Below are 19,510 nucleotides of genomic sequence, written 5' to 3'. Positions count from 1 at the left end.
TCGCCACAGGCGAATGCATCGGAACGCGTAAATAGGACGATTATCGCGGCGATCCGAACTTATGTTTCGGAGGACCAGAGGGACTGGGACCGGAATATATCGTCTATCAAGTGTTCTCTGAGGTCCACAATTCACACTTCACTTGGTTGTTCACCGTATTTCGCATTATTCGGCACCCACATGGTTACACACGCGAGCACTTATGATTTAGCACACAAACTAGGAGTTTTAGAAGACGGTATGGTTGAAATAGTTCCGAAACACGATATTTTGAATTTAGTTCGCGAAAAGATTAAATCGAATATTCACGATTCTTTTGAGAAATCTGCGGATCGGTATAACACTAGAACTCGCGACGTCAGTTTCAAACCGGGACAGGAAATACTTAGGCGCAATTTTGTTTTAAGTGACGCTTCGCGCCATCTTAACTCTAAGTTATGTCAAAAGTTCGTAAAGTGCAGAGTTGCCAGACAGGTTGGAACATCCCTATATGAAATTGAGGACTTACGCGGTAGAAAGATAGGCGTATACCATTGCAAGGATTTACAGCACATGGTGCCAACAAAATAGTTGCCCGGCTTTAGCTTTTATGATTTTCCTGTTCAATTTTGAATCAGGGTCGCGGTTCTTCCCCACCTTTAACATACCTCGGTTAACTTCCCGAATCAGTATGGCTTCGGCAGGCCTACGCCAACGTGTTTTGGTTTGTTATGTTAACCGTTTACACCGAAACCGAGTGAATTTCGTAAATGTAAACGGACGCTAATTGGCGACGGCGTAAGGAACGCCATTTAATACAAATTGGACAACCAAACTTTTGACAGTCAGAATTTTGAAGGGTGGCAACCCGGCATGCAAATGGCGGCATTTTTCTTCCATTTCATTTGCGAATTTTTCGTCGCTGCACCGAATGGCCGATATCATGGCGTCATTTCAAACAAAAAGTGGTAGCGGCAACATCTCTAAAACACAAAAGAATTTGTGTTAAAGGGAATTTTATAAAAATCAATTTTCTGTGTTCGCTGATACAAATTGGAACATTATGCCAATTGGAATTTACATTTTGAGTTTTTCTTAACTCGAATCATTTCGAGAAGGTGAGTTAATATGATGTTGTGCATCATATTGCAAGAAACTAAACCGAAATGCAATTTTTGCAATTTTTAGGCATTTTTGTGTGAGGATAGAACGACTGTACAGGCTTGCGGTACCAACGGCGTAACCACCAGGGCACAATACAACAAATTACCAAAAGGGCAAGCTGAAATTAAAAAGCCTCACCAGACTTTTGTCGTGAAAACCAAAACAACAAACACCTGCCGATACATACATCATTACTAGCAAGAGCAAAAGCCGCCTTTATATAGAAAATATATTCCCCGCTATTATGTCAACGGCAGCTAACCTAAATTGTGATTTTGTGAATGTTTAATGGTTGCCCCTGTGCTCCAGCCACTTTTGGTACCCAAGCAGTCGGTCGTGCCCTGAGGCAGAATCATAGTCCGCAGGGACGTACGCAGGATTTCATTTCGGGGGGGGCCCAACTTGACCAAAAATCATGAAAATTAAAAATGTTGTGTGTCGTTACGTAAAGCTATTTTAAAGGGGTTTTAATTGATGTTATGTATATTCAATATTGCCACAAAGTATATACATTCAAAAGAGAGAGATCACCATATTTTAGATACAAGATTGAAATTTGGAACTGATTATAATATATTAGTCATTGGATGAACCATATCAGACCACGTTCGGCATAGTTTCCTTACAAAAGTTTTTAACCAAATTCTCCAACAGAACTGAAGCAATAACTAAAAAAATCTTTCAAATTAATATTACCCATATAGATGCACGTTTTGGTGTATCCCAGAATTTTCAAACACATTAGCTCTTATTTGACATTTTGGGTTCTAAATCCCGCAGCGAATAGCTTTCGAAATATTTTCTATATTCGAGGCTATTGGCATAGTTTTTAAAAATATCGTCAGTAATATGGATTTTGGAAATCATTTTGTTGGGAGAATTCCCATGCAAAAAGTGGTGAAAATAGATCCACGTTCGAACGCAGGGATTGCAATCGCGAATATGTCGAATAGATATATACATTTTTTGGAGGATATAAACAGTTCGATCTGAACATAACGCCGTTTCTTCTTTATCACACACTAACTTCAGTGCCATTAAAAAAGTTTGGCATTATTGTAAGAAAATAATATTCTTTAAGTGCATAAAAACACCAAATCTTTACTATTTTACCAGAAGTGATAGAGTCCGTGAAAGCCAACTAACAATTCAGAAAATTACATTAATAAAAAAAAAATATCAGGAGCCGGGCTATGCAATCTACGACTCATAGACTCCGAATCCCACTCGCAGTACTGTTTGAGACTACGCAAACACATGGTCGAAAAAATATCTCTCAAAAAAGCTAGGCAACATTTTAGCTAAATCCTGAAAAAAATAGCTTAAGACGAAAAACTCCATCCATTTCTCCATATCTATCTTAATTGTACGACTAGATGTTTATGGACTCGATGACCTTAAAAACTTTCCAACGACCAATCACCTCTGTCGGTACAGCGGATACAAACTTATGAAAATTCATAACTTTTGTTTTCTGGAAAACAAGTAAAAAGTAACAGTCGGGTTTGTCTACAGAGATATACCCTCAGCCTGTGTGAGTTGAGACTTTTATATATAGACAGATCGAATACGGGCAAGATAGCCAATTTTTTCTATGAATTGTATAGCGAAGAAGTTTCAGAATTTTATATGTACGTTATTTTAGGATGTTTCGGTCAAATCGGATAATTGAAATTTAGTGTTGGAGGTATCTGAAGGAGTGAATCGATATAATCCACATTCGAACCTACTCTAGGTCTCGAAAAAGCGGATTGGACTTTGCTCAAGATTTTAGGGAAACATTTTGAAGTCTGGTGTCCAAAGGAAGCTTGGACAAAATATTGCGAGATCCAAAATTTGGACCAAATCTGTTGATCTGTTCGAGAGTTATAATGGGCACGAGCCAGACAGATGGACAAACTGGGATAAATCGACTCCAAATTGTTTGACGCGTGTTTCGCCCAAACATATGATTAGTCTAAGAACATTATTTCGATGAGGTACATTTTTTCGTTAGCCTAATGGTTGCGGGTTCAATATCACGGTGCTCTTGAACCAACGTTAAATGAATGGAGCTTACAACTGGGAAGTTTTTGTGGATTCTGAAACAGCAATGTTCATAGAAGATAAAAATCCCAAAACAAGAAAAAATCGATGGAGGGAATTTTAAATACGTTCACATTTTTAGGTTTTCGCGATTTTGCTGGGAAACCACAACTCCTATCGAAATGGGGCTAAAAAAATGTTATAACTTTGAAAATTTGTTTGATTTGTTCCTAGGTTTCACCATTTTTGAGATATAGAAGTTCAGTAGTGCGATTCTATAACTCATTTTTTGAGTTACCGACAAAAATCGGTAACATTAAAATGCTTAAGTTCTACCGATGGCAAGAGTGTTGTCAACTTTTATTTGAATTTTTCATTCATAATTTTGAATTCCTATTTTATCGACAATTGTCGGTAACTCAAAAATGAGTTAGAGAATCGCACTACAGGTCACATTTTTAGGGTTTTTGTTGGGTTTTCACGATTTGCTGCAAAACAGTAAGTCTTGTCGAAATGGGACTACAGAAAATCGTGCTGTGAAAATTCTTTACAAGATGGAGATTCGTAACTTTTTTACTCGGTTGTACCATTTTTGAGATATATAAGCTTATGTTGGGAAATTGTAGTCCTGACATTGTTTTATAAGGAGACGATACAGTCAGTGAATTGTTTAAATTTGAACTTCTATGTCTCAGAAATGGTAAAACCTACGATATCATATAAGAGCAATATTGTAGAGCATTTTCATTGCTATAACATTTTCTTTAGTTCCATTTTGATAGGGCTTGTGGATTTCCAGCAAAATTTAAAAAATCCTAAAAATGCAATTTTGTGTTTTTTGATTTTCTTCTTTCATTTAAAGTTGGTTCAAGAGCACCGTAATATACAATACAAATAACAGCAGATTTTAATACAATACCATATAACGAAAGTTTGAGCATTAATTTCGTTTACGGTTGTTTTCAGCTACAAATTTGTTACTGATAGGAAAAAAATTCAGATGGGCACACTATTTATAGCAGATATTATCACTTTATTATGCACAACAATACATTTTTCTCCATTATTGTATCCCACTGTTTAGCAACAAGTTGATATAAAATAGGAATACAACATTTTTATTAAGGCAGTAAAACAATTTTCTAACTGCTTTTCGAGATATACTCCACGGAAAAACCTTGATATGTCGTATATATTGTCCAATAGACATTTCATTTTATGTACTTCTAACCCGCACAATACTGAATTTGTAAATATTTTGAATACAAAATGAGTTTCAAGCCTCAAGACCTTTATATATATTACAGAATTCCAAAACACTGGCATGGCATAAAGAAGGAATTCAGTTTCACTGGAACTTTCTCTAAAAAGAGTATTCAAACAAAAAAATTTAAATATTTCTTAGACAACTTGATGACAAAATACATTTTCAGTACAGAACCTTCAGAACAATATCAGTTATCATTTGAAATTTTAAAAACAAAAATTATTTTATAGAATAAATGGTAATAATTTGATAAGTAGCTCAAAAAATTGTAGTCGACCAAACCATTTCGGGGGGGGCACGGGCCCCCAGTGCCCCCCCCCTGCGTACGTCCCTGATAGTCCGTATATCCTTGCCTTTCTTTTGGTCACCACCATCTCGACCACCAACCTCAGAAGAAGAAATTGAAATTTATGGAAGCCGTAGCCACCTGTAAAGCAGAAAATATTTTTTAGCAAATCATCATCCTCGTACTACGATGGAAGCAACAACTTACGAGTAAGGGGTACAGTAATTTCAAGCCAACAACAACAATATTTATGCGAAACATCCCGAACCGTAAGTACGCTAAGCAGTGTAGTGATAGCTGAATACTTTCGTCGCAGAATATCATCATTCGTCCATAACCGGCCAAAACCCTTAACAACTTTTTGAAAGCAGACAGTGTCTTGGGTCTCCATCACCTACCGGTCACAGGCTGGGAAGTTTTGGAACCCATTTTTACATCCAGCCCTCGACGGTCAGCCGAGTAGTTTATTCTTTTTATTATTTCAACTGGCATTGCACATTGTATACACATATACATAGCCGTAGCTTTGTATGTATGTATACCATCACTAAATTCTAATTTGTTGTTGTATTTGTAACGGTTCGTCTTAACGTACTGAAGATGAGTAGACCGGCTTTGCGATAACGGTACTTGTAGAAACGTGGTGATAAACGTGGTAGTTTTTTTCTTTTTTTGGTACAAATCCAGTAAATTACAACAACAATTAGTTTTCGTTTTCTTTTTCTCTTTTTCGTTTTGGCAACGGTAAATCCAATTTTATTTTGATGAGACGAAGAGATTTTGTTGACTCTCTTATTAATATTTTAAACATTTACTTTCGGCCAAAATAAGAAATATTGTGGTTTCATATCTTTTTTTTTCATTTTGATTTTTTCCAAATTCAATTCTGTTTTCTGCTCGAAATTATTTTCCAAATATTTATGTGCATGTCGGAGTATGCCGACTAATTGGTTTTCATTTATCTGTTGTAGGGAAATAAATCGTGACTACCCAGTGTAGTTCAGTCTTAAGATCTAGGTCCCTGAGAATATGGTACTTGAGTTTAATACACTGTTCATTCGAATTTTGTTAACCAACTCTCGTGTTGAATTTCTTAACGACGGTTTCTTTCCTCCACAATAGTTTTTTTTTTTCTGATCAGTTTTTTTTCTATATATTAAAATATCATCGGTAATAATACCTTCTACGACATTGTTTTTTTTTTGTCAAATAATTCCGAGTGGAAATTTTCGAAAGGAAACTTCTAATAAGATTTTCATTTATAACTAAAAAAGAAGAGAAAAAGAAAATACCGTATTTTAAACATCGGTTTCATTGAGTAATGACATATTGTGGAAAATGCTGGTGTACGTTGAGACTACGTTACTGGTCGAGAAATTTTAATTATTATATATTCTATAAATTTATTCATTGTTTATATGGAACTATGTTCGCTAAAAGATTATATTAGTAAATTATTATCATCCCTCAAATCCACATTTGTTTATATATGCATATATATAGACATATATACCTAGTTTTAAATTTTTTCTTGGCGTTGACCTGACTCATGGTCAAATCAAAATACTAGATTATAATCTTTTAGGAGAACACCTCCGATCTAAAGTACGTATATGTATATAGTATATATATGCATATATTTCAACTAATAATTTTGCATATAAATTTTATTATGTCAATCCCATTTTTTTTTTTTTTTTTATCTCCGTACAACTATCCTTATTGGATATTTTACCGTCTTCGTTTTTAACCATTGAGCTCATTAGGTAAAAAGGTAGAGGGTTAAGTTAAATTAAATGTTTTTTTTCTTTTGTGCACAGTGGCACAAATGGGAATGACATACAGAATTAAATTTGAATTTTGTATGTATCATTAAGTGAAGTAAAATTAAATCTCGTTAATGAATTTGGTAATATATTATCCTTTAGATAATAAACAACGATTATAATAATTATTCCTAAGCGTTATTGATATCTGTTATAACCTAATGTTATAAAATAAATATGAATTGAAGCTTTGAAATTTAACATTATGAGGTTCTAATTTGTTAACATAAGGTAATGTAGAGGTTATCCAGCCAAGGTACAGATTTTGGGAGTCATCATCATCGATGAGACTCATTGGGGATTTTGTAGAAAATCCATTGGGAGGGCATGGTATCCCAACAAACACCTTGGGTACCCATATCAACAACAACAACATCATCTCATTTTTCTTCTTTAAATAAAGCATCCTGTTTCTGATTGCGAATTAATAATGAATCAATTTTGTTTATGGCTAGTCAGGAGTGGCCACTGAGCTAGACCGAAATTTCTTCAATGGCAAGTGTATACCAGCGACATCTTGGTATGCCTCATTCCCCTTTACACTCCAAACTAGTTACATAACAGGTGCAGAAAATTAAAAGGGTTTGAAGGCGTTTATCGCTCCAACAGTCGAGGTGTTACATACGGAATTACATAATAAATATACCCTCTATTTCTAGGTGTAGGGTATGAAAAGATAATATTTATAAAAAATTTAGACATTTATTTATCAATAATATACAAATTGCTTAGTTTCTATAGATAGTATTTTTGTGCGCCTTACAAAATTAAAAGATAAGAATTCATGGATTTCGCTTTTAGAAAGCCAATATAATCTAAAAAGTACACTTTGTGCTTGAGACACTATTCTTTTACTTTGCTAATCAATAGCAATCAAAAAAATACATCATCAATTTACACTTTTGAGCAGTTCCATAACGTGATTGCGAGACTTAATGTGAATCGGACGATTGTTTGTGGAGCGATCCTTTATGGCAAAGACACAATTGTTTCTCCAATAAACTGTCTGGTAGCCTTTATTTTTTAGCGATTTTGCATATTGGAATAGCTGGTTGACTTCATCGCTTAAATAATCACATAATTCAAAATCCTTATAAGTGTCGAACGTCTTCAATTTATCCTTATTTTTTAGCATTTCCATTTTCAATCTGGAATGACACAATGTCACAATTATAAATACTCGATTGGAATTTTTGGGAAATTTCGTCTCTTTTCGAATGATCTCTTTAATATTAGAATTTTTTATTTGTACATCCATTAACTCGGCCATGGCTAGAATGTTATTTCTTATTTGATCAGTATCGAGGGTGTTTTCAAAACCTTTAATTAGAATATTGTTTTCACCCTCTCGCGTCATAGTTGAATCGCTTGAAGATGATAAATGCATTTCTTCAGCATTAGAAGATGATGGAAAATCAGTTTCAGTTGTAGATGTTGCTGTTATTGTTGTTGAAGATGGAAAATCAGTTTCAGTTGTTGTTGTAATTCCTATTGTTTCCACTTGATGACTACTGGCGGCGATGGCTGGCGATTTCCGGGCTTCATTCAGTTGGATTTTTAATTCATGATTTTGCAATTGCATTTCAAATAATTGCTCCTGCATTTCCTCATATTTACGATCAAGCTCCTTATAGTGTTCTTCGTAGGCTATTTTAGTGCTTGTTGCGGCAGGTTGTTGTGTTTCACAAGACTGGACTTTAATTTGTAGTTTTAAATTATCATTAGCTTGACGTAACTCATTGCATTCCTTATTCAATTTTGCAAACTGGGAAAAAAGATCATCAATCTTTTTATTCCGTTCCTCTAGAGTGCACAAGACGTTTTCGTATTTTACTTGCAATTCAGCAACTGCATTTATATCATGGTCATTATTGCTGCTGGATTTCTTACTTTCTTCCAAAGCATGTATTGCACTGGCGTATTTTCCTTGTAATTCAGCAAATTCATCCTCTTGTATTAAATTTGCTTTACTATTTTGTTCCAAGCGAGCAATGGTCTGCAATGCCTCTTCATATTTCATTTGTAAATGAGATGTTGAGTTTTGCTTACTTTTGCTTTGTTCGTCCAATGCATGTAAGGCACTAGTCAATTGTCCTTGTAATTCTGTGATTCGATCGACTTTATTTAAGTTGTCTTTTCTATGTCCTTCTAAATCGTGAATTAGAGAATTATATTTTTTTGCAAGTTCGGTGTACTGGTTTTGGTAGTGCGTATTATTATTTTTTAATGTGGAAATTTCCGATTTTAGGCCACTGATCGTTTGTAACAATGCATTCTCGTCCGAATTTATAAATTCCGTCACCTTATCTTCCAAATCATTTATATAGCATTGGACATCAAATGGTAATTTATGCATTATACTGTCCAAAGAATTTGGTCTCTTTAATGTATTTCCCATTTCTTATTTATTGGCGATACAAGGCAAAAGTACTTCGTTGAATTCGTTTGTGTCTTTTCGAAATAAATGAATATAAATACAAAATGAATGAATGCAAAACAATAATAGAGCTTTGGTGGTCAGCTGTTTGCACAACTGTGTGTGTGTGCCAACTACGTACTCAAATATTCTACTTCTATAGCAACGGACGTCAAATTTGTTAATTTTGCTGAAATTGCTCACAATTTTTGTTGACAAAAGGCCACAGATCAATAGCTACCAGTACCAGGATTAATAGTTAACTATGGGAATATTGGAATAAAGGAGGCATGTATTGACAAATGGGAATAAAATAAAGGGCCGCGTCAATTCTGTTCACAAAACCTCAGACTGAACGTGATCCTGGATCGTCAACTTCTGGATATCCTGGTCCAGTACCTATCGGCTCCGAGAGTCAGGTTCGATGAAAGTCATCTATAATCTGGCGATAGTGCTCATGCCTTTTACAATTACTCACCCTCAGTAATAATTCCAAAAAAATAGACATTTGGGTTGAGGTAATTCTCCTTTGGACGGTCTGGCAATATAAACAGACGGACCCAAGATGAAGGAAGATACTAGCGCCGGTATCTACTGCAAAAATCCATTAATAGAACACTCATATAAGTTCAACAATAGCTGTAACGTCTTTCAAGCAGAGATTTTGACAATCGGAAAAGCAGCAGCAGTTGGTTAGAGGACCTGAAAACAATCTCACAGGACCCGTGACAAAATAGGGGTTATTCTAAATGAAATCTCCCCGTGATGAGTTTTGTATCTCTGCTGTTTCTACTTAACTAAGAGAATGAAAAAACTCACGGGGAGTTTTTATTCAGAATAACCCCTATATGTCTATAGTCAGGCAGTCCCTAAGGCTCTCAAGTCGTGGACCATAAATTCACGAGCTATCCTTGATTGCAGAAATGCCATGTATAATTTAAAAGTTAAACTTTGCTCGGTTCCTAGACATAGTAATATAATGCGAAACGAATTAGCAGATGAATTAGCTCACGAAGGCTCTAAGTCGTTCTATTTACCAGTTGATGGATCTATTAGGCCATCGATGTACACTAGGGTTATGACTTTTTTACAACCTCATATCCCTGTACCATAGCGTGATGAGTTTTGCCATAAGATTACATAAAATCTTAATTATAAGGTGATTCGGTGAAAAAACCTCACGCACAAAATGATTTTAAAATTTGATTTTATCAAAATTATGGACAATTTTTTGAAGTCACTGAAAACAGATATATAATTGAAAATAAACTTTAGAGCCACATGAGATAATTAAAATGACATAAAATTTATTTCTCACTATTTTTCTTCAATTCTGAGAATAGTAAAAATGTCGTAAACTCTTTTATTCAAAAATATAATTTTTTAACAAAAAACAAAAAATTTTAAATTTTTTCAAATTGACTTTTTTCGCGATTTTTTTAATATGTGAATGAAATAAACGTTATTATAGATATTAGTAGGCTTATATTTATTCATCCGTGCAACAAAAAATAATTTTTTGAAAAACATTTTTTTTTCATTTCATATATTTTTTCAAAAAAATATTTTTTTAAAATCGATTTGTGCGTGAACTTTTTTTATATTTCAATGGAATAAACGATAGCATAGTGATTAATAGGCAAAAGTTCATTCATCCCTGCTACAGGAAATCATTTTTGAGGAAAAATTACAAAAAGTCATAACCCTAATGTACACAAGCAAATATATTGTTAATAAAGTCCTTGGAGCGTCAGCTGCCACGACAAACCAGAGTAGTTTTGGCTCAACTACGCTCTGGATATTGCAGTCGCCTAAATAAGCCTAAATTCGTATTGGGCGGAAATCGATCGCGCCGCGCAATACACCAGTATGCGGCATGGACCCGCACGACACAAAACACCTTTTTAACTGTCCCGACAAACCTACTCATCTAACTCCAGTGGATCTGTGGCTTCATCCCATCGAAGCAGCCATTTTACTGGGACTGGAGATAGACCCAGAGCCAGATTGAACCGAAAAACGAACACACAAACATAATAAAAAACACTGTTACAACAACAACAAGATTAGGCCATCGAACGGCAAATACCGTGATATCTACCTTGGCAAGGTGCACAGCAGACGACATCTGGAACCTAGATATAGGATTTCCAAAGCAATATGACCTACGATCTCCTAACATAGAACCATTTTCCCTCTCTCACTCGATCGGTTAGGGATGAATATCACTGTGGGCCTTATTACAAGTCACTGTATGGTTAGATATCTAACGTAATTAGACAAACGACAGTGGGTCGACTACTGTAGAGTCATAGGTAGGGTACCGATCGATGACACCGTGCAAACAATCTGACCAGAATGCGGCATAATAAAGTATCAGGAAACAAACGCAAAGTGTCGTATGGCATCAATTCGGGTCTGCAGTGTCCGGATCTAAAACAACTAGTATTTGCCTTGTCAGCTGGCGTTCTTCTGCTGCGATGGATGGGGGTTGGTACTCAAGTACGGCATTCACAATGTAAATCTGTACAGCTTGCGCGACTGCATCAGTGTTAATGCTACCCAAGCCTGATTGATAGGCTCGTTGGTCTAAAGGTTCTCTTTGGGCCTCTGTCTCTAGATCACGAGATCTTCGCCTGACGTGTTTGGGTGGGGGAAGTCTTTGCATCAACCCAGATAAAGCCACTGGTCGTTTAAACGCCACAAAAAATGGTTTCAAAAATTGACGTAAAACTCTGGTTTTTTCGAATATTTTTTGTGGATTTTGTTATAGTATTGTCTGTTATCTGTCATTTCACGCTTATAAAGCTTCATTTGACCTATACATTTAAACGCAATTGGCCTAAAACCCAAGCAATTCAAAAAAATCGACATTGTAATTTTCGGCTTTTGATGAACAATTTAAATAAGCGATAAAAATTTAATCATAAATGTTACATTCATATAAAGTAAGGGATTAGTTATGAGTATAGTAAGAGTATTTTCTCAATCAAAAACCAAGGTATTGACATGGAAGAATACACCTATATTACCCTTCAAAGTTATCGGGACTTAAAAAAGAAAGCCCGATTACAGGAAAATTAAAGGTTTTAGAGAATAAAGTTTTTTATTAAACAATGCTTAAAAAGTCTCAAAAATATCATTTTCATTAAAATTTCTGTCGTCCATGTATTGAACGGCCATAGCAGTGGATTTAGCGGCGGATATTTCCATATTCCTCAGATGGAAGAATTGCACTTAATCAGCTATGTAGACTTTAACCTATCACATATGTCAACGACGATAGAACCCGAGGGTGTGGAATTTCAGGAAGGTAGAACTTATACAGTACGTAATAAATATATTTATTCCTTGGTCACCCAAGGCAGCGGTCGGCGAAATGGGTGCAAATGAGACTGATGTATGAATCCAAAAGCGGTTGGATTAGTTAAATGGACTCGTAGCAATCATAAAAACATCTACTACACTCGGAGACCTTGTGGATTTTTACAATCATTTTATGCCGTATATAGGATAAAGTACGATATAAGTGTTACTAACCCAAGTTTCACCGTAATGAGTGGTAAATGGATTTAGAGGATTTTGACGTCCAATTTATCATATGATAGTTAGAATGTCTTCCAGGGTAACACTTAGCCTGGTACTGCAAGGAGAAAACGAACTTGGCCTTGAGGACATTGATTCTACTTCTCAGCTTGTCGCAGATAAATGCGGTATGCGCCGACGACATGTATATACTGTCGTAAAAATATAGGCAGCTTGATCTCAAATAAAATTTCGCTCTAACTGATTTTATCTGAGAACAAGCTGTCAAAAAAATCTATGTTTTTATCCTTCTGATAAAGCTTAAATAAGCTTTAACTCAACTGTCAGCTATATTTATGTAAAATTTCGTTGAAATGTGATGATTATGCCTGAATTTAGCTTTTTATTTTCAACACAAGTGAAAATAGTGTTTTTAAGAATGGTAAATATCAACGGAATTAATCATCCATCTGAAGGATATAGTCGAGCTTCTAGACTTTGTGTGGCCAATTCTGTTGAAATACTCGATATTTCAGTTCCAATCTACTAGTTGAGTGTAGTTTATATCTGATTTTGAACCTAATCTGAGGTAATTTTGTAGAAGATAAGTTAAGTTGGTCATTCCACCATAAACCCCCATTGTAATATAAGTTCAATTTTGAGTTCAAATTGTTGCTTCCCAATAATCGAATAGAGAAATAATACATATTCCAAACACTTACTTGATTTACACAAATAACTGCACAATTATATCTGTCGCCCAAATTAAGCAGGCAATTTGCCAATTTACGCATATCTCGAGCACGTTGAATTAAATCTGTATACGTACGAAACACCGCAGCCACTGAATCAATAACAATAAGACGTATACGTTCTGAAGTCATTAAGGTTGGCAAATGGTCGCTACAACATTTCAATAATTGTTCCTAGAAATGTAGAATTAATTCCTAAAGTATTGATTTCAAACTCTATTAATTTATCTCGTATACGTACGCTGTTGTGTATTTGTTGTACATGGACATTGGCCAAATAGTTTATATTCAATGCAGGATACTTCTGGGCGAAGATTTTAGAAAGCTCATATAATCGTTTGGAGGGAAATGTATGTTCTGTACAAATAAAAGCAACTCCTGCAGCCAGTCCACCAAATTCCAATGGAAGCTGAGACATTAGTGATAGCTGCAAAAGCAATTGTGTTTTACCCGAACCAGCAACGCCACAAATTTCCGTAATTCCTCGTGTTACAATACCACCTCGTGTACATTTGTCCAAAGAATCACAGCCAAAACTTAAACGTGACCATTTCATACAGTAGGGAAGGTCAAGAAGATCTGAAACTAAAGTATACTATGTTTAATTTATTTATTAAATCTTAATTCACGTGATAATAATTCACAATTTACATATGTACTTAGCTCCGCCAGAGGTCGGAAAAAGGAAGAAATTTATAAAGTACAGTCGGACCTCGATTATCAGTGATGGCCTCGTCCGGAGGCATTACGGATAATCGATTTTCCCGGATAATGGAGTCAATGTTTTTATGCAGTTTTCGAAAATATTTTCATGGAAAATGACATAGCATTGTACAAATTTGTACAAGTATATTTGTCGGTGCTATTTATACCCTACACCACTATGTGGTAAGGGGTATTATGTGTTAGTGCATTTGTATGTAACATACAAAAGGAAGCGAGATAGACCCATAGTTTCTTCTAGGGATATACATAGAATCACTTTCTGAGTCGATTTATGCATGTCCGTCCGTCCGTCCGTCCGTTCGCAACATACAGGTCGCATTTGTTGACCGATTTCGCTGAAAATTGGGGAATACCATTTTTTAGCCGTCGGAAGATCAAGTTCGAAGATGGGATATATCGGTCCACGTTTTGGTATAGCCCCCATATAACGGTACCCCCCGATTTACGGTATTTTGACGTTTTCAGCTACATTTTCAGACCGATTTAGCTATAATTTGACATTTAGGGTTCTTAAGTGTCAATAAACTTATATAACAAAAGTTGTGGACATAGGTCCACGTTTTGGTGTAGCCCCCATATAACGGTACCCCCCAATTTACGGTGTTTTGATGTTTTTAGCTACATTTTCAGACCGATATAGCTACAAATTGACATTTAGGGTTCTTAAGTGTCAATAAACTTATATAACAAAACTTGTGGACATAGGTCCACGTTTTGGTATAGCCCCCATATAACGGTACCCCCCGATTTGCGGTATTTTGACGTTTTTAGCTACATTTTTAGACCGATTTAGCTATAACTTGACACTTAGGGTTCTTAAGTGTCAATAAACTTATATAACAAAAGTTGTGGACATAGGTCCACGTTTTGGTATAGCCCCCATATAACGGTACCCTCCGATTTGCGGTATTTTGACGTTTTTAGCTACATTTTCAGTCCGATGTAGTTATAATTTGACATTTAGGGTTCTTAAATGTCAATAAACTTATATAACAAAAGTTGTGGACATAGGTCCACGTTTCGGTATAGCCCCCATATAACGGTACCCCCGATTTACGGTATTTTGACAGTTTTAGCTACATTTTCAGACCGATTTAGCTATATTTTGACACTTAGGGTTCTTAAGTGTCAATAAACTTATATAACAAAACTTGTGGACATAGGTCCACGTTTTGGTATAGCCCCCATATAACGGTACCCCCGATTTGCGGTGTTTTGACGTTTGTAGCTACATTTTCAGACCGATGTAGCTATAATTTGACATTTAAAGTTCTTAAATGTCAATAAACTTATATGACAAAACTTGTGGACATAGGTCCACGTTTTGGTATAGCCCCCATATAACGGTTCATTTAAGTTCATATTTTCGTATAGCCCAGATACCTCCGAACTAGCTGTTAATGACATTTGAAGTTCCCACGTTATGTACCGATTTTCGATATTTTGAAGATTCTAGCTAAATTTTTTAACCGAATTAGGAGTTATTTGACATTAAAGGCTCCCATCAAAAACTGTCAACATAGGCCCATGTTTTATTATAACCCCTATATAACAGTACCTCCCAATTTCTAGCCCACCAAAAATTGTCAACATACATAGTTAGATATAGGCACCATAAAAAAGGGCCTCCCGAATGAAGCATAAATGTACATAAACATTTTAGTTCAGAATATTTTATGGTGGAGGGTATGAAAAGTTCGGCCCGGCCGAACTTAATGCTTTTTTACTTGTTTTATTATAGGTTTGTCCTTGTACTTTCTCAGTAAATATTACTCAGTAACTTCTTTTTAGAGAGTAAAGCATTTTATACTCTTTCAAAGGAAAAAATTAAAAAAGTAAAAAGGCAACATTCAGTAAAAATTTTCAATTTGATTAATATTTACGATTATGATATTTGAATATTTTAAACTTTTGACAACTGCCTAAAGCTACAAAATGTTACTGAACAAAATTCCTTCAGTAAAAATTATAAGTTCTCAGTAATAAAAATTTCAAAACAAGTTTCTCAATTCATTCTCTTTTACTGAACATTTGTGTAAAAAAACAACATTCAGTAATAGGGTGTGTTCGTTTACTCAACAATTTGTACAAATTTGTACAAGTTCAGTAACTTCTTGTAATCGGCTAAGGTCTTTTGCATTGTACTGTAGAGTAAACGAACAACATCCAGTAACAATTTGTACAAATGTTGAGTAAACGAACACACATATAATTTGTAATAATTATTACAAATTATCGAGTACGCAGACACACTTTATATTTGTTAAAGGAAAGAAATGAATTATGATTAAAATGTTGAGTTTTCTTCGACCTTTGTATTAAATGTTGAGTGTTTTATTGAATCATGTTGAGTGTTTTATTGACATCGAGCTTGATTCAATAAAAACGGAAATAAATTAAATAAAACTAAGCATTCAAGAATCTACATCTGCAGAACATTTTCCGAAAAAATAAAGCAATTGATTACTCCCTATTTTATATTCTTTTGGTTCCTATTGTCTCATATTATGCATTTCACCCTTTAAAAAAAATCAAATTAATAGGAAGGTAGATTTTTACTCTCGGATAATGGAGTTTATAATGGATAATAGAGGTATGTATTGGAAAGAAGATCAACATTTCTTTTCTATCACGGATATTGGAGCTTCTCGCAATCTCTATTCACGGATAATCGAGGTTCGACTGTATTTTCTGTACAGGAACAGTTATGGTTTTATGACTAGATATAAGATATAACCTACTCCCCTAAACTACGGTTGGATTTGAAGCCACGTTTGTACGCCTCCAATGTATTTAAAGATTCACAAAGTCATCACGTTCCACCGGTGTATGAAGTGTTTATCCCTAACTGCCCTTTTAAATTTCTTTAAGGAAAGTAGGAGATTGTAACCTGAGTCAATCTATCCAGCCCCCCTATTCAGTAACTTTTTAACAAATTTACTCATTGTTTATTTTACAACAATTTCATTTGTTTGTTTTGTAGTTGTTACAATAACAAAAGAAATTTAAACAATATCGATAGTTGTTAAAAGTTACAGAATAGGCCTACAGGTCTATTCAAAAAAACAATCTTGAAGATAGTACTTTAATGACTATTTATGACTTACCCTTTATACTTTCTTTGGCCACTACTTTTGCAGCTGACGCTTTAAGTACATAAATATCATGGGGAGAACTTTCTTGCAACAATAAATGGGCTGTTGGTGTCAATATGGCTTGATCTGCACTTTTGATTTTCCCTAAAAGAAATGAATAAACATTAGAAATTAAATTTTAATAAAATTCAAAACAAACCTTTTTCAGCCACTAGTTTTGCTTCATCCGGTAAATTGTCTATAAATTCAGCCATCGCAAATTGTTCACTTATTTAACAACTAAAGAATTCCAAATTCTAGCTGTTACCTTCAACAGTTACACATGAAGTTGCTCAATGGGCATACATAAGACGATGAAGAGGTTTGCGTGTTTTAAGGCACTATGAATATTGCATGAGCAATTATAGCGCAAAATTGTAACACTAAACTTTAACACTTTTGTTTATTTATAAACACATACAGGCCTACATATTTATATTAGGTATATACTTTGCGTGATATTTCATCGAACAATAGTTACCAAAATATTGATTTAATGGAATTGATTGGCCGGCCGCACACACATATCACAACACGCGCAAGGAAACTTTCCAGCTACGCAAATGACTACATGTACCCGAACAGACAACGAAGCTGAAAATAGTAATAAGAAGTAGTTTGAGCCATGACCTAGGTTTTGGATATGCATATCCGATTCTTCTACATTTGCCACAGGTAGGTCTCGTCCTTAATACAACAATATACATATACACACAAAATTCTCATTTTCATCATATGTTAGCTTTGTCAAAGTACCGCTTTTATGATTGACATCAAGGATATAGCTAGAAATGGATCTTGACACCATTTCGGAGGGGCTCAGTACAGTAAATTTTAATTTTTGTGAGAAAAGTCTAAAATAAGCGTCATTGGGAAATATGGGTTAACTATGGGAAGTCCATATTTCCAGAGGTATAGGCCTTCAAAGTTCCAACAAATTTCGTACCGTGCAAGTATTGGGACAAATTTATAATTTTAAAGAAAATTCAATTCGCGTTGCAGACTTTTGCCCATGTCCATAGGAGTCTTAGATTACCGGCCGAAGGCAAGCTATTGTGGAAATATGTATGTACATTAGGCCGGGGCGATTTGTGTGGAAGGAAAGAAACCTTAGCTGTGTCTGGTTACCCTAAAATTTGTAACAATTTGTACCAATTGTTGCTGGAAGTCGTCTGTTAACACAAAAAACCATCAAAAGAGAGCGATTCGAGAGAGACATTTTGACAGTTCTTTCACTGAGAGCTTGCAAATTCTTGCTGGACAAATTTCTTCTAGCAAGCACTTGCAAGCTTTTCTTCTTCCTGAAAACCATTGATGCTCAAAATATTTTGTTCATTAGTCTCTGAGCGAGCCATTGCTTTGCTAAACCACGGCAGATGAGACAAAATGAGAACATATGTTGTTGTTGCAGTCACGTTAACGTATATGGTGATCTTGGCTGCTGAAAACAATCAATCAGCGGTTTTTATTTTTTTGTTGATTTATGTTTGTGAACATTAAAAACAATTTTATTGTGGAAGTAACATAGTCCAAGATCTATTTAACAGGTCACGTAAGTAGCACAAATACAACTCTGTTTTGGCCAAAAATTCTTCAATATGTCAAAATGTTTGTTTACGTTTTCATACAATTTATTCACAATAACAAAAAATTTGACAGATTGAAACCAATCAGCTGGCCGTTTTACGCCACCTTATTATTTCATCATGACATAGTCTAATTGTATTGTTTTATGGAGAACAAATTTGTAAAGTGGAAAATACTTTTTTGTTTCATTTTCTTTTTTATTTTTAATAAAATACAACGTGTTTGCTTCCTTTGTTGGCGGACAAATTGTTCTGTTTTGGCAAGTCAGCTGATTGATTGCTGGTTTTTGCTGGGAAGGTGTTGTTTACTTTTTACAATTTTCTAGCAAAAGAGAATAAAAACCCCTTACTCTCTGAGAAAGTTCTTGCTGGACAATTTTTGCTGGGAAAGTAACCAGACAGACTTCTTAATGGGTCCTTCGCGTTTCTAACTCCTGGGTATCTGGGTTTCTTACATTTTAAAATTTAAACGGGCATATCGTATTTTTTACTACGGATTTCTATTGATCCTTTTTCTTTTAAAGGGGTGAATAATATCTTTCGAATAAGCTATTATTTGTTAAAATCGGTTAATAAATGGCTAAATTATAAAAGGATGTAATCCGGAATCACTGCACTTATAGTTCAAGTACTTGACGCTAAGTATTTTGATAAATACACACGATGAATTTCGGTGATAGTTGAGATACATACCTATATTCTTTTGCTTGCCTTTTAGGGTCAAATATTTAAATTTTAAAATTTAATTTTCTATTGGTTCATTGCAACTTTCAAAATTACATTGGCGGCGGGTAAAATCAAAACATGACCGGCTGGAATGTTTA

General features: G+C 34.9%; 1 protein-coding gene across 5 annotated transcripts in view; it reads right to left on the bottom strand.

The window, feature by feature from the left end:
* Positions 1 to 19,510, bottom strand: part of spn-B (X-ray repair cross complementing protein spindle B) — a 35,361-nt gene extending 15,851 nt beyond the window's left edge. The window contains exons 1-7 of one of the 5 annotated variants that reach the window (XR_012408929.1): positions 19,380 to 19,510; positions 17,261 to 17,694; positions 17,074 to 17,205; positions 13,482 to 13,825; positions 13,211 to 13,414; positions 4,929 to 5,986; positions 3,942 to 4,862 (exon numbers count right to left, since the gene is read on the bottom strand). Coding sequence is in view for 4 of the 5 variants with exons in the window: in XM_073959037.1 (XP_073815138.1) it covers positions 4,824 to 4,862; positions 13,211 to 13,414; positions 13,482 to 13,825; positions 17,074 to 17,205; positions 17,261 to 17,315 (774 nt within the window). In the remaining variant the exon portion in view is untranslated. Of the gene's footprint in view, positions 1 to 3,941; positions 4,863 to 4,928; positions 5,987 to 13,210; positions 13,415 to 13,481; positions 13,826 to 17,073; positions 17,206 to 17,260; positions 17,695 to 19,379 lie in introns of those variants that run through there. The other 4 variants (XM_073959034.1, XM_073959035.1, XM_073959036.1 and 1 more) reach the window with 4 other exon arrangements.

Source organism: Musca autumnalis, unplaced genomic scaffold (assembly GCF_047663935.1).
Source record: "Musca autumnalis isolate F117 unplaced genomic scaffold, ASM4766393v1 scaffold_1, whole genome shotgun sequence".
Lineage (NCBI taxonomy): Eukaryota > Metazoa > Arthropoda > Insecta > Diptera > Muscidae > Musca > Musca autumnalis.
Note: the sequence above shows the minus strand (reverse complement) of the source record. Positions and strands in the feature narration are given on the sequence as shown.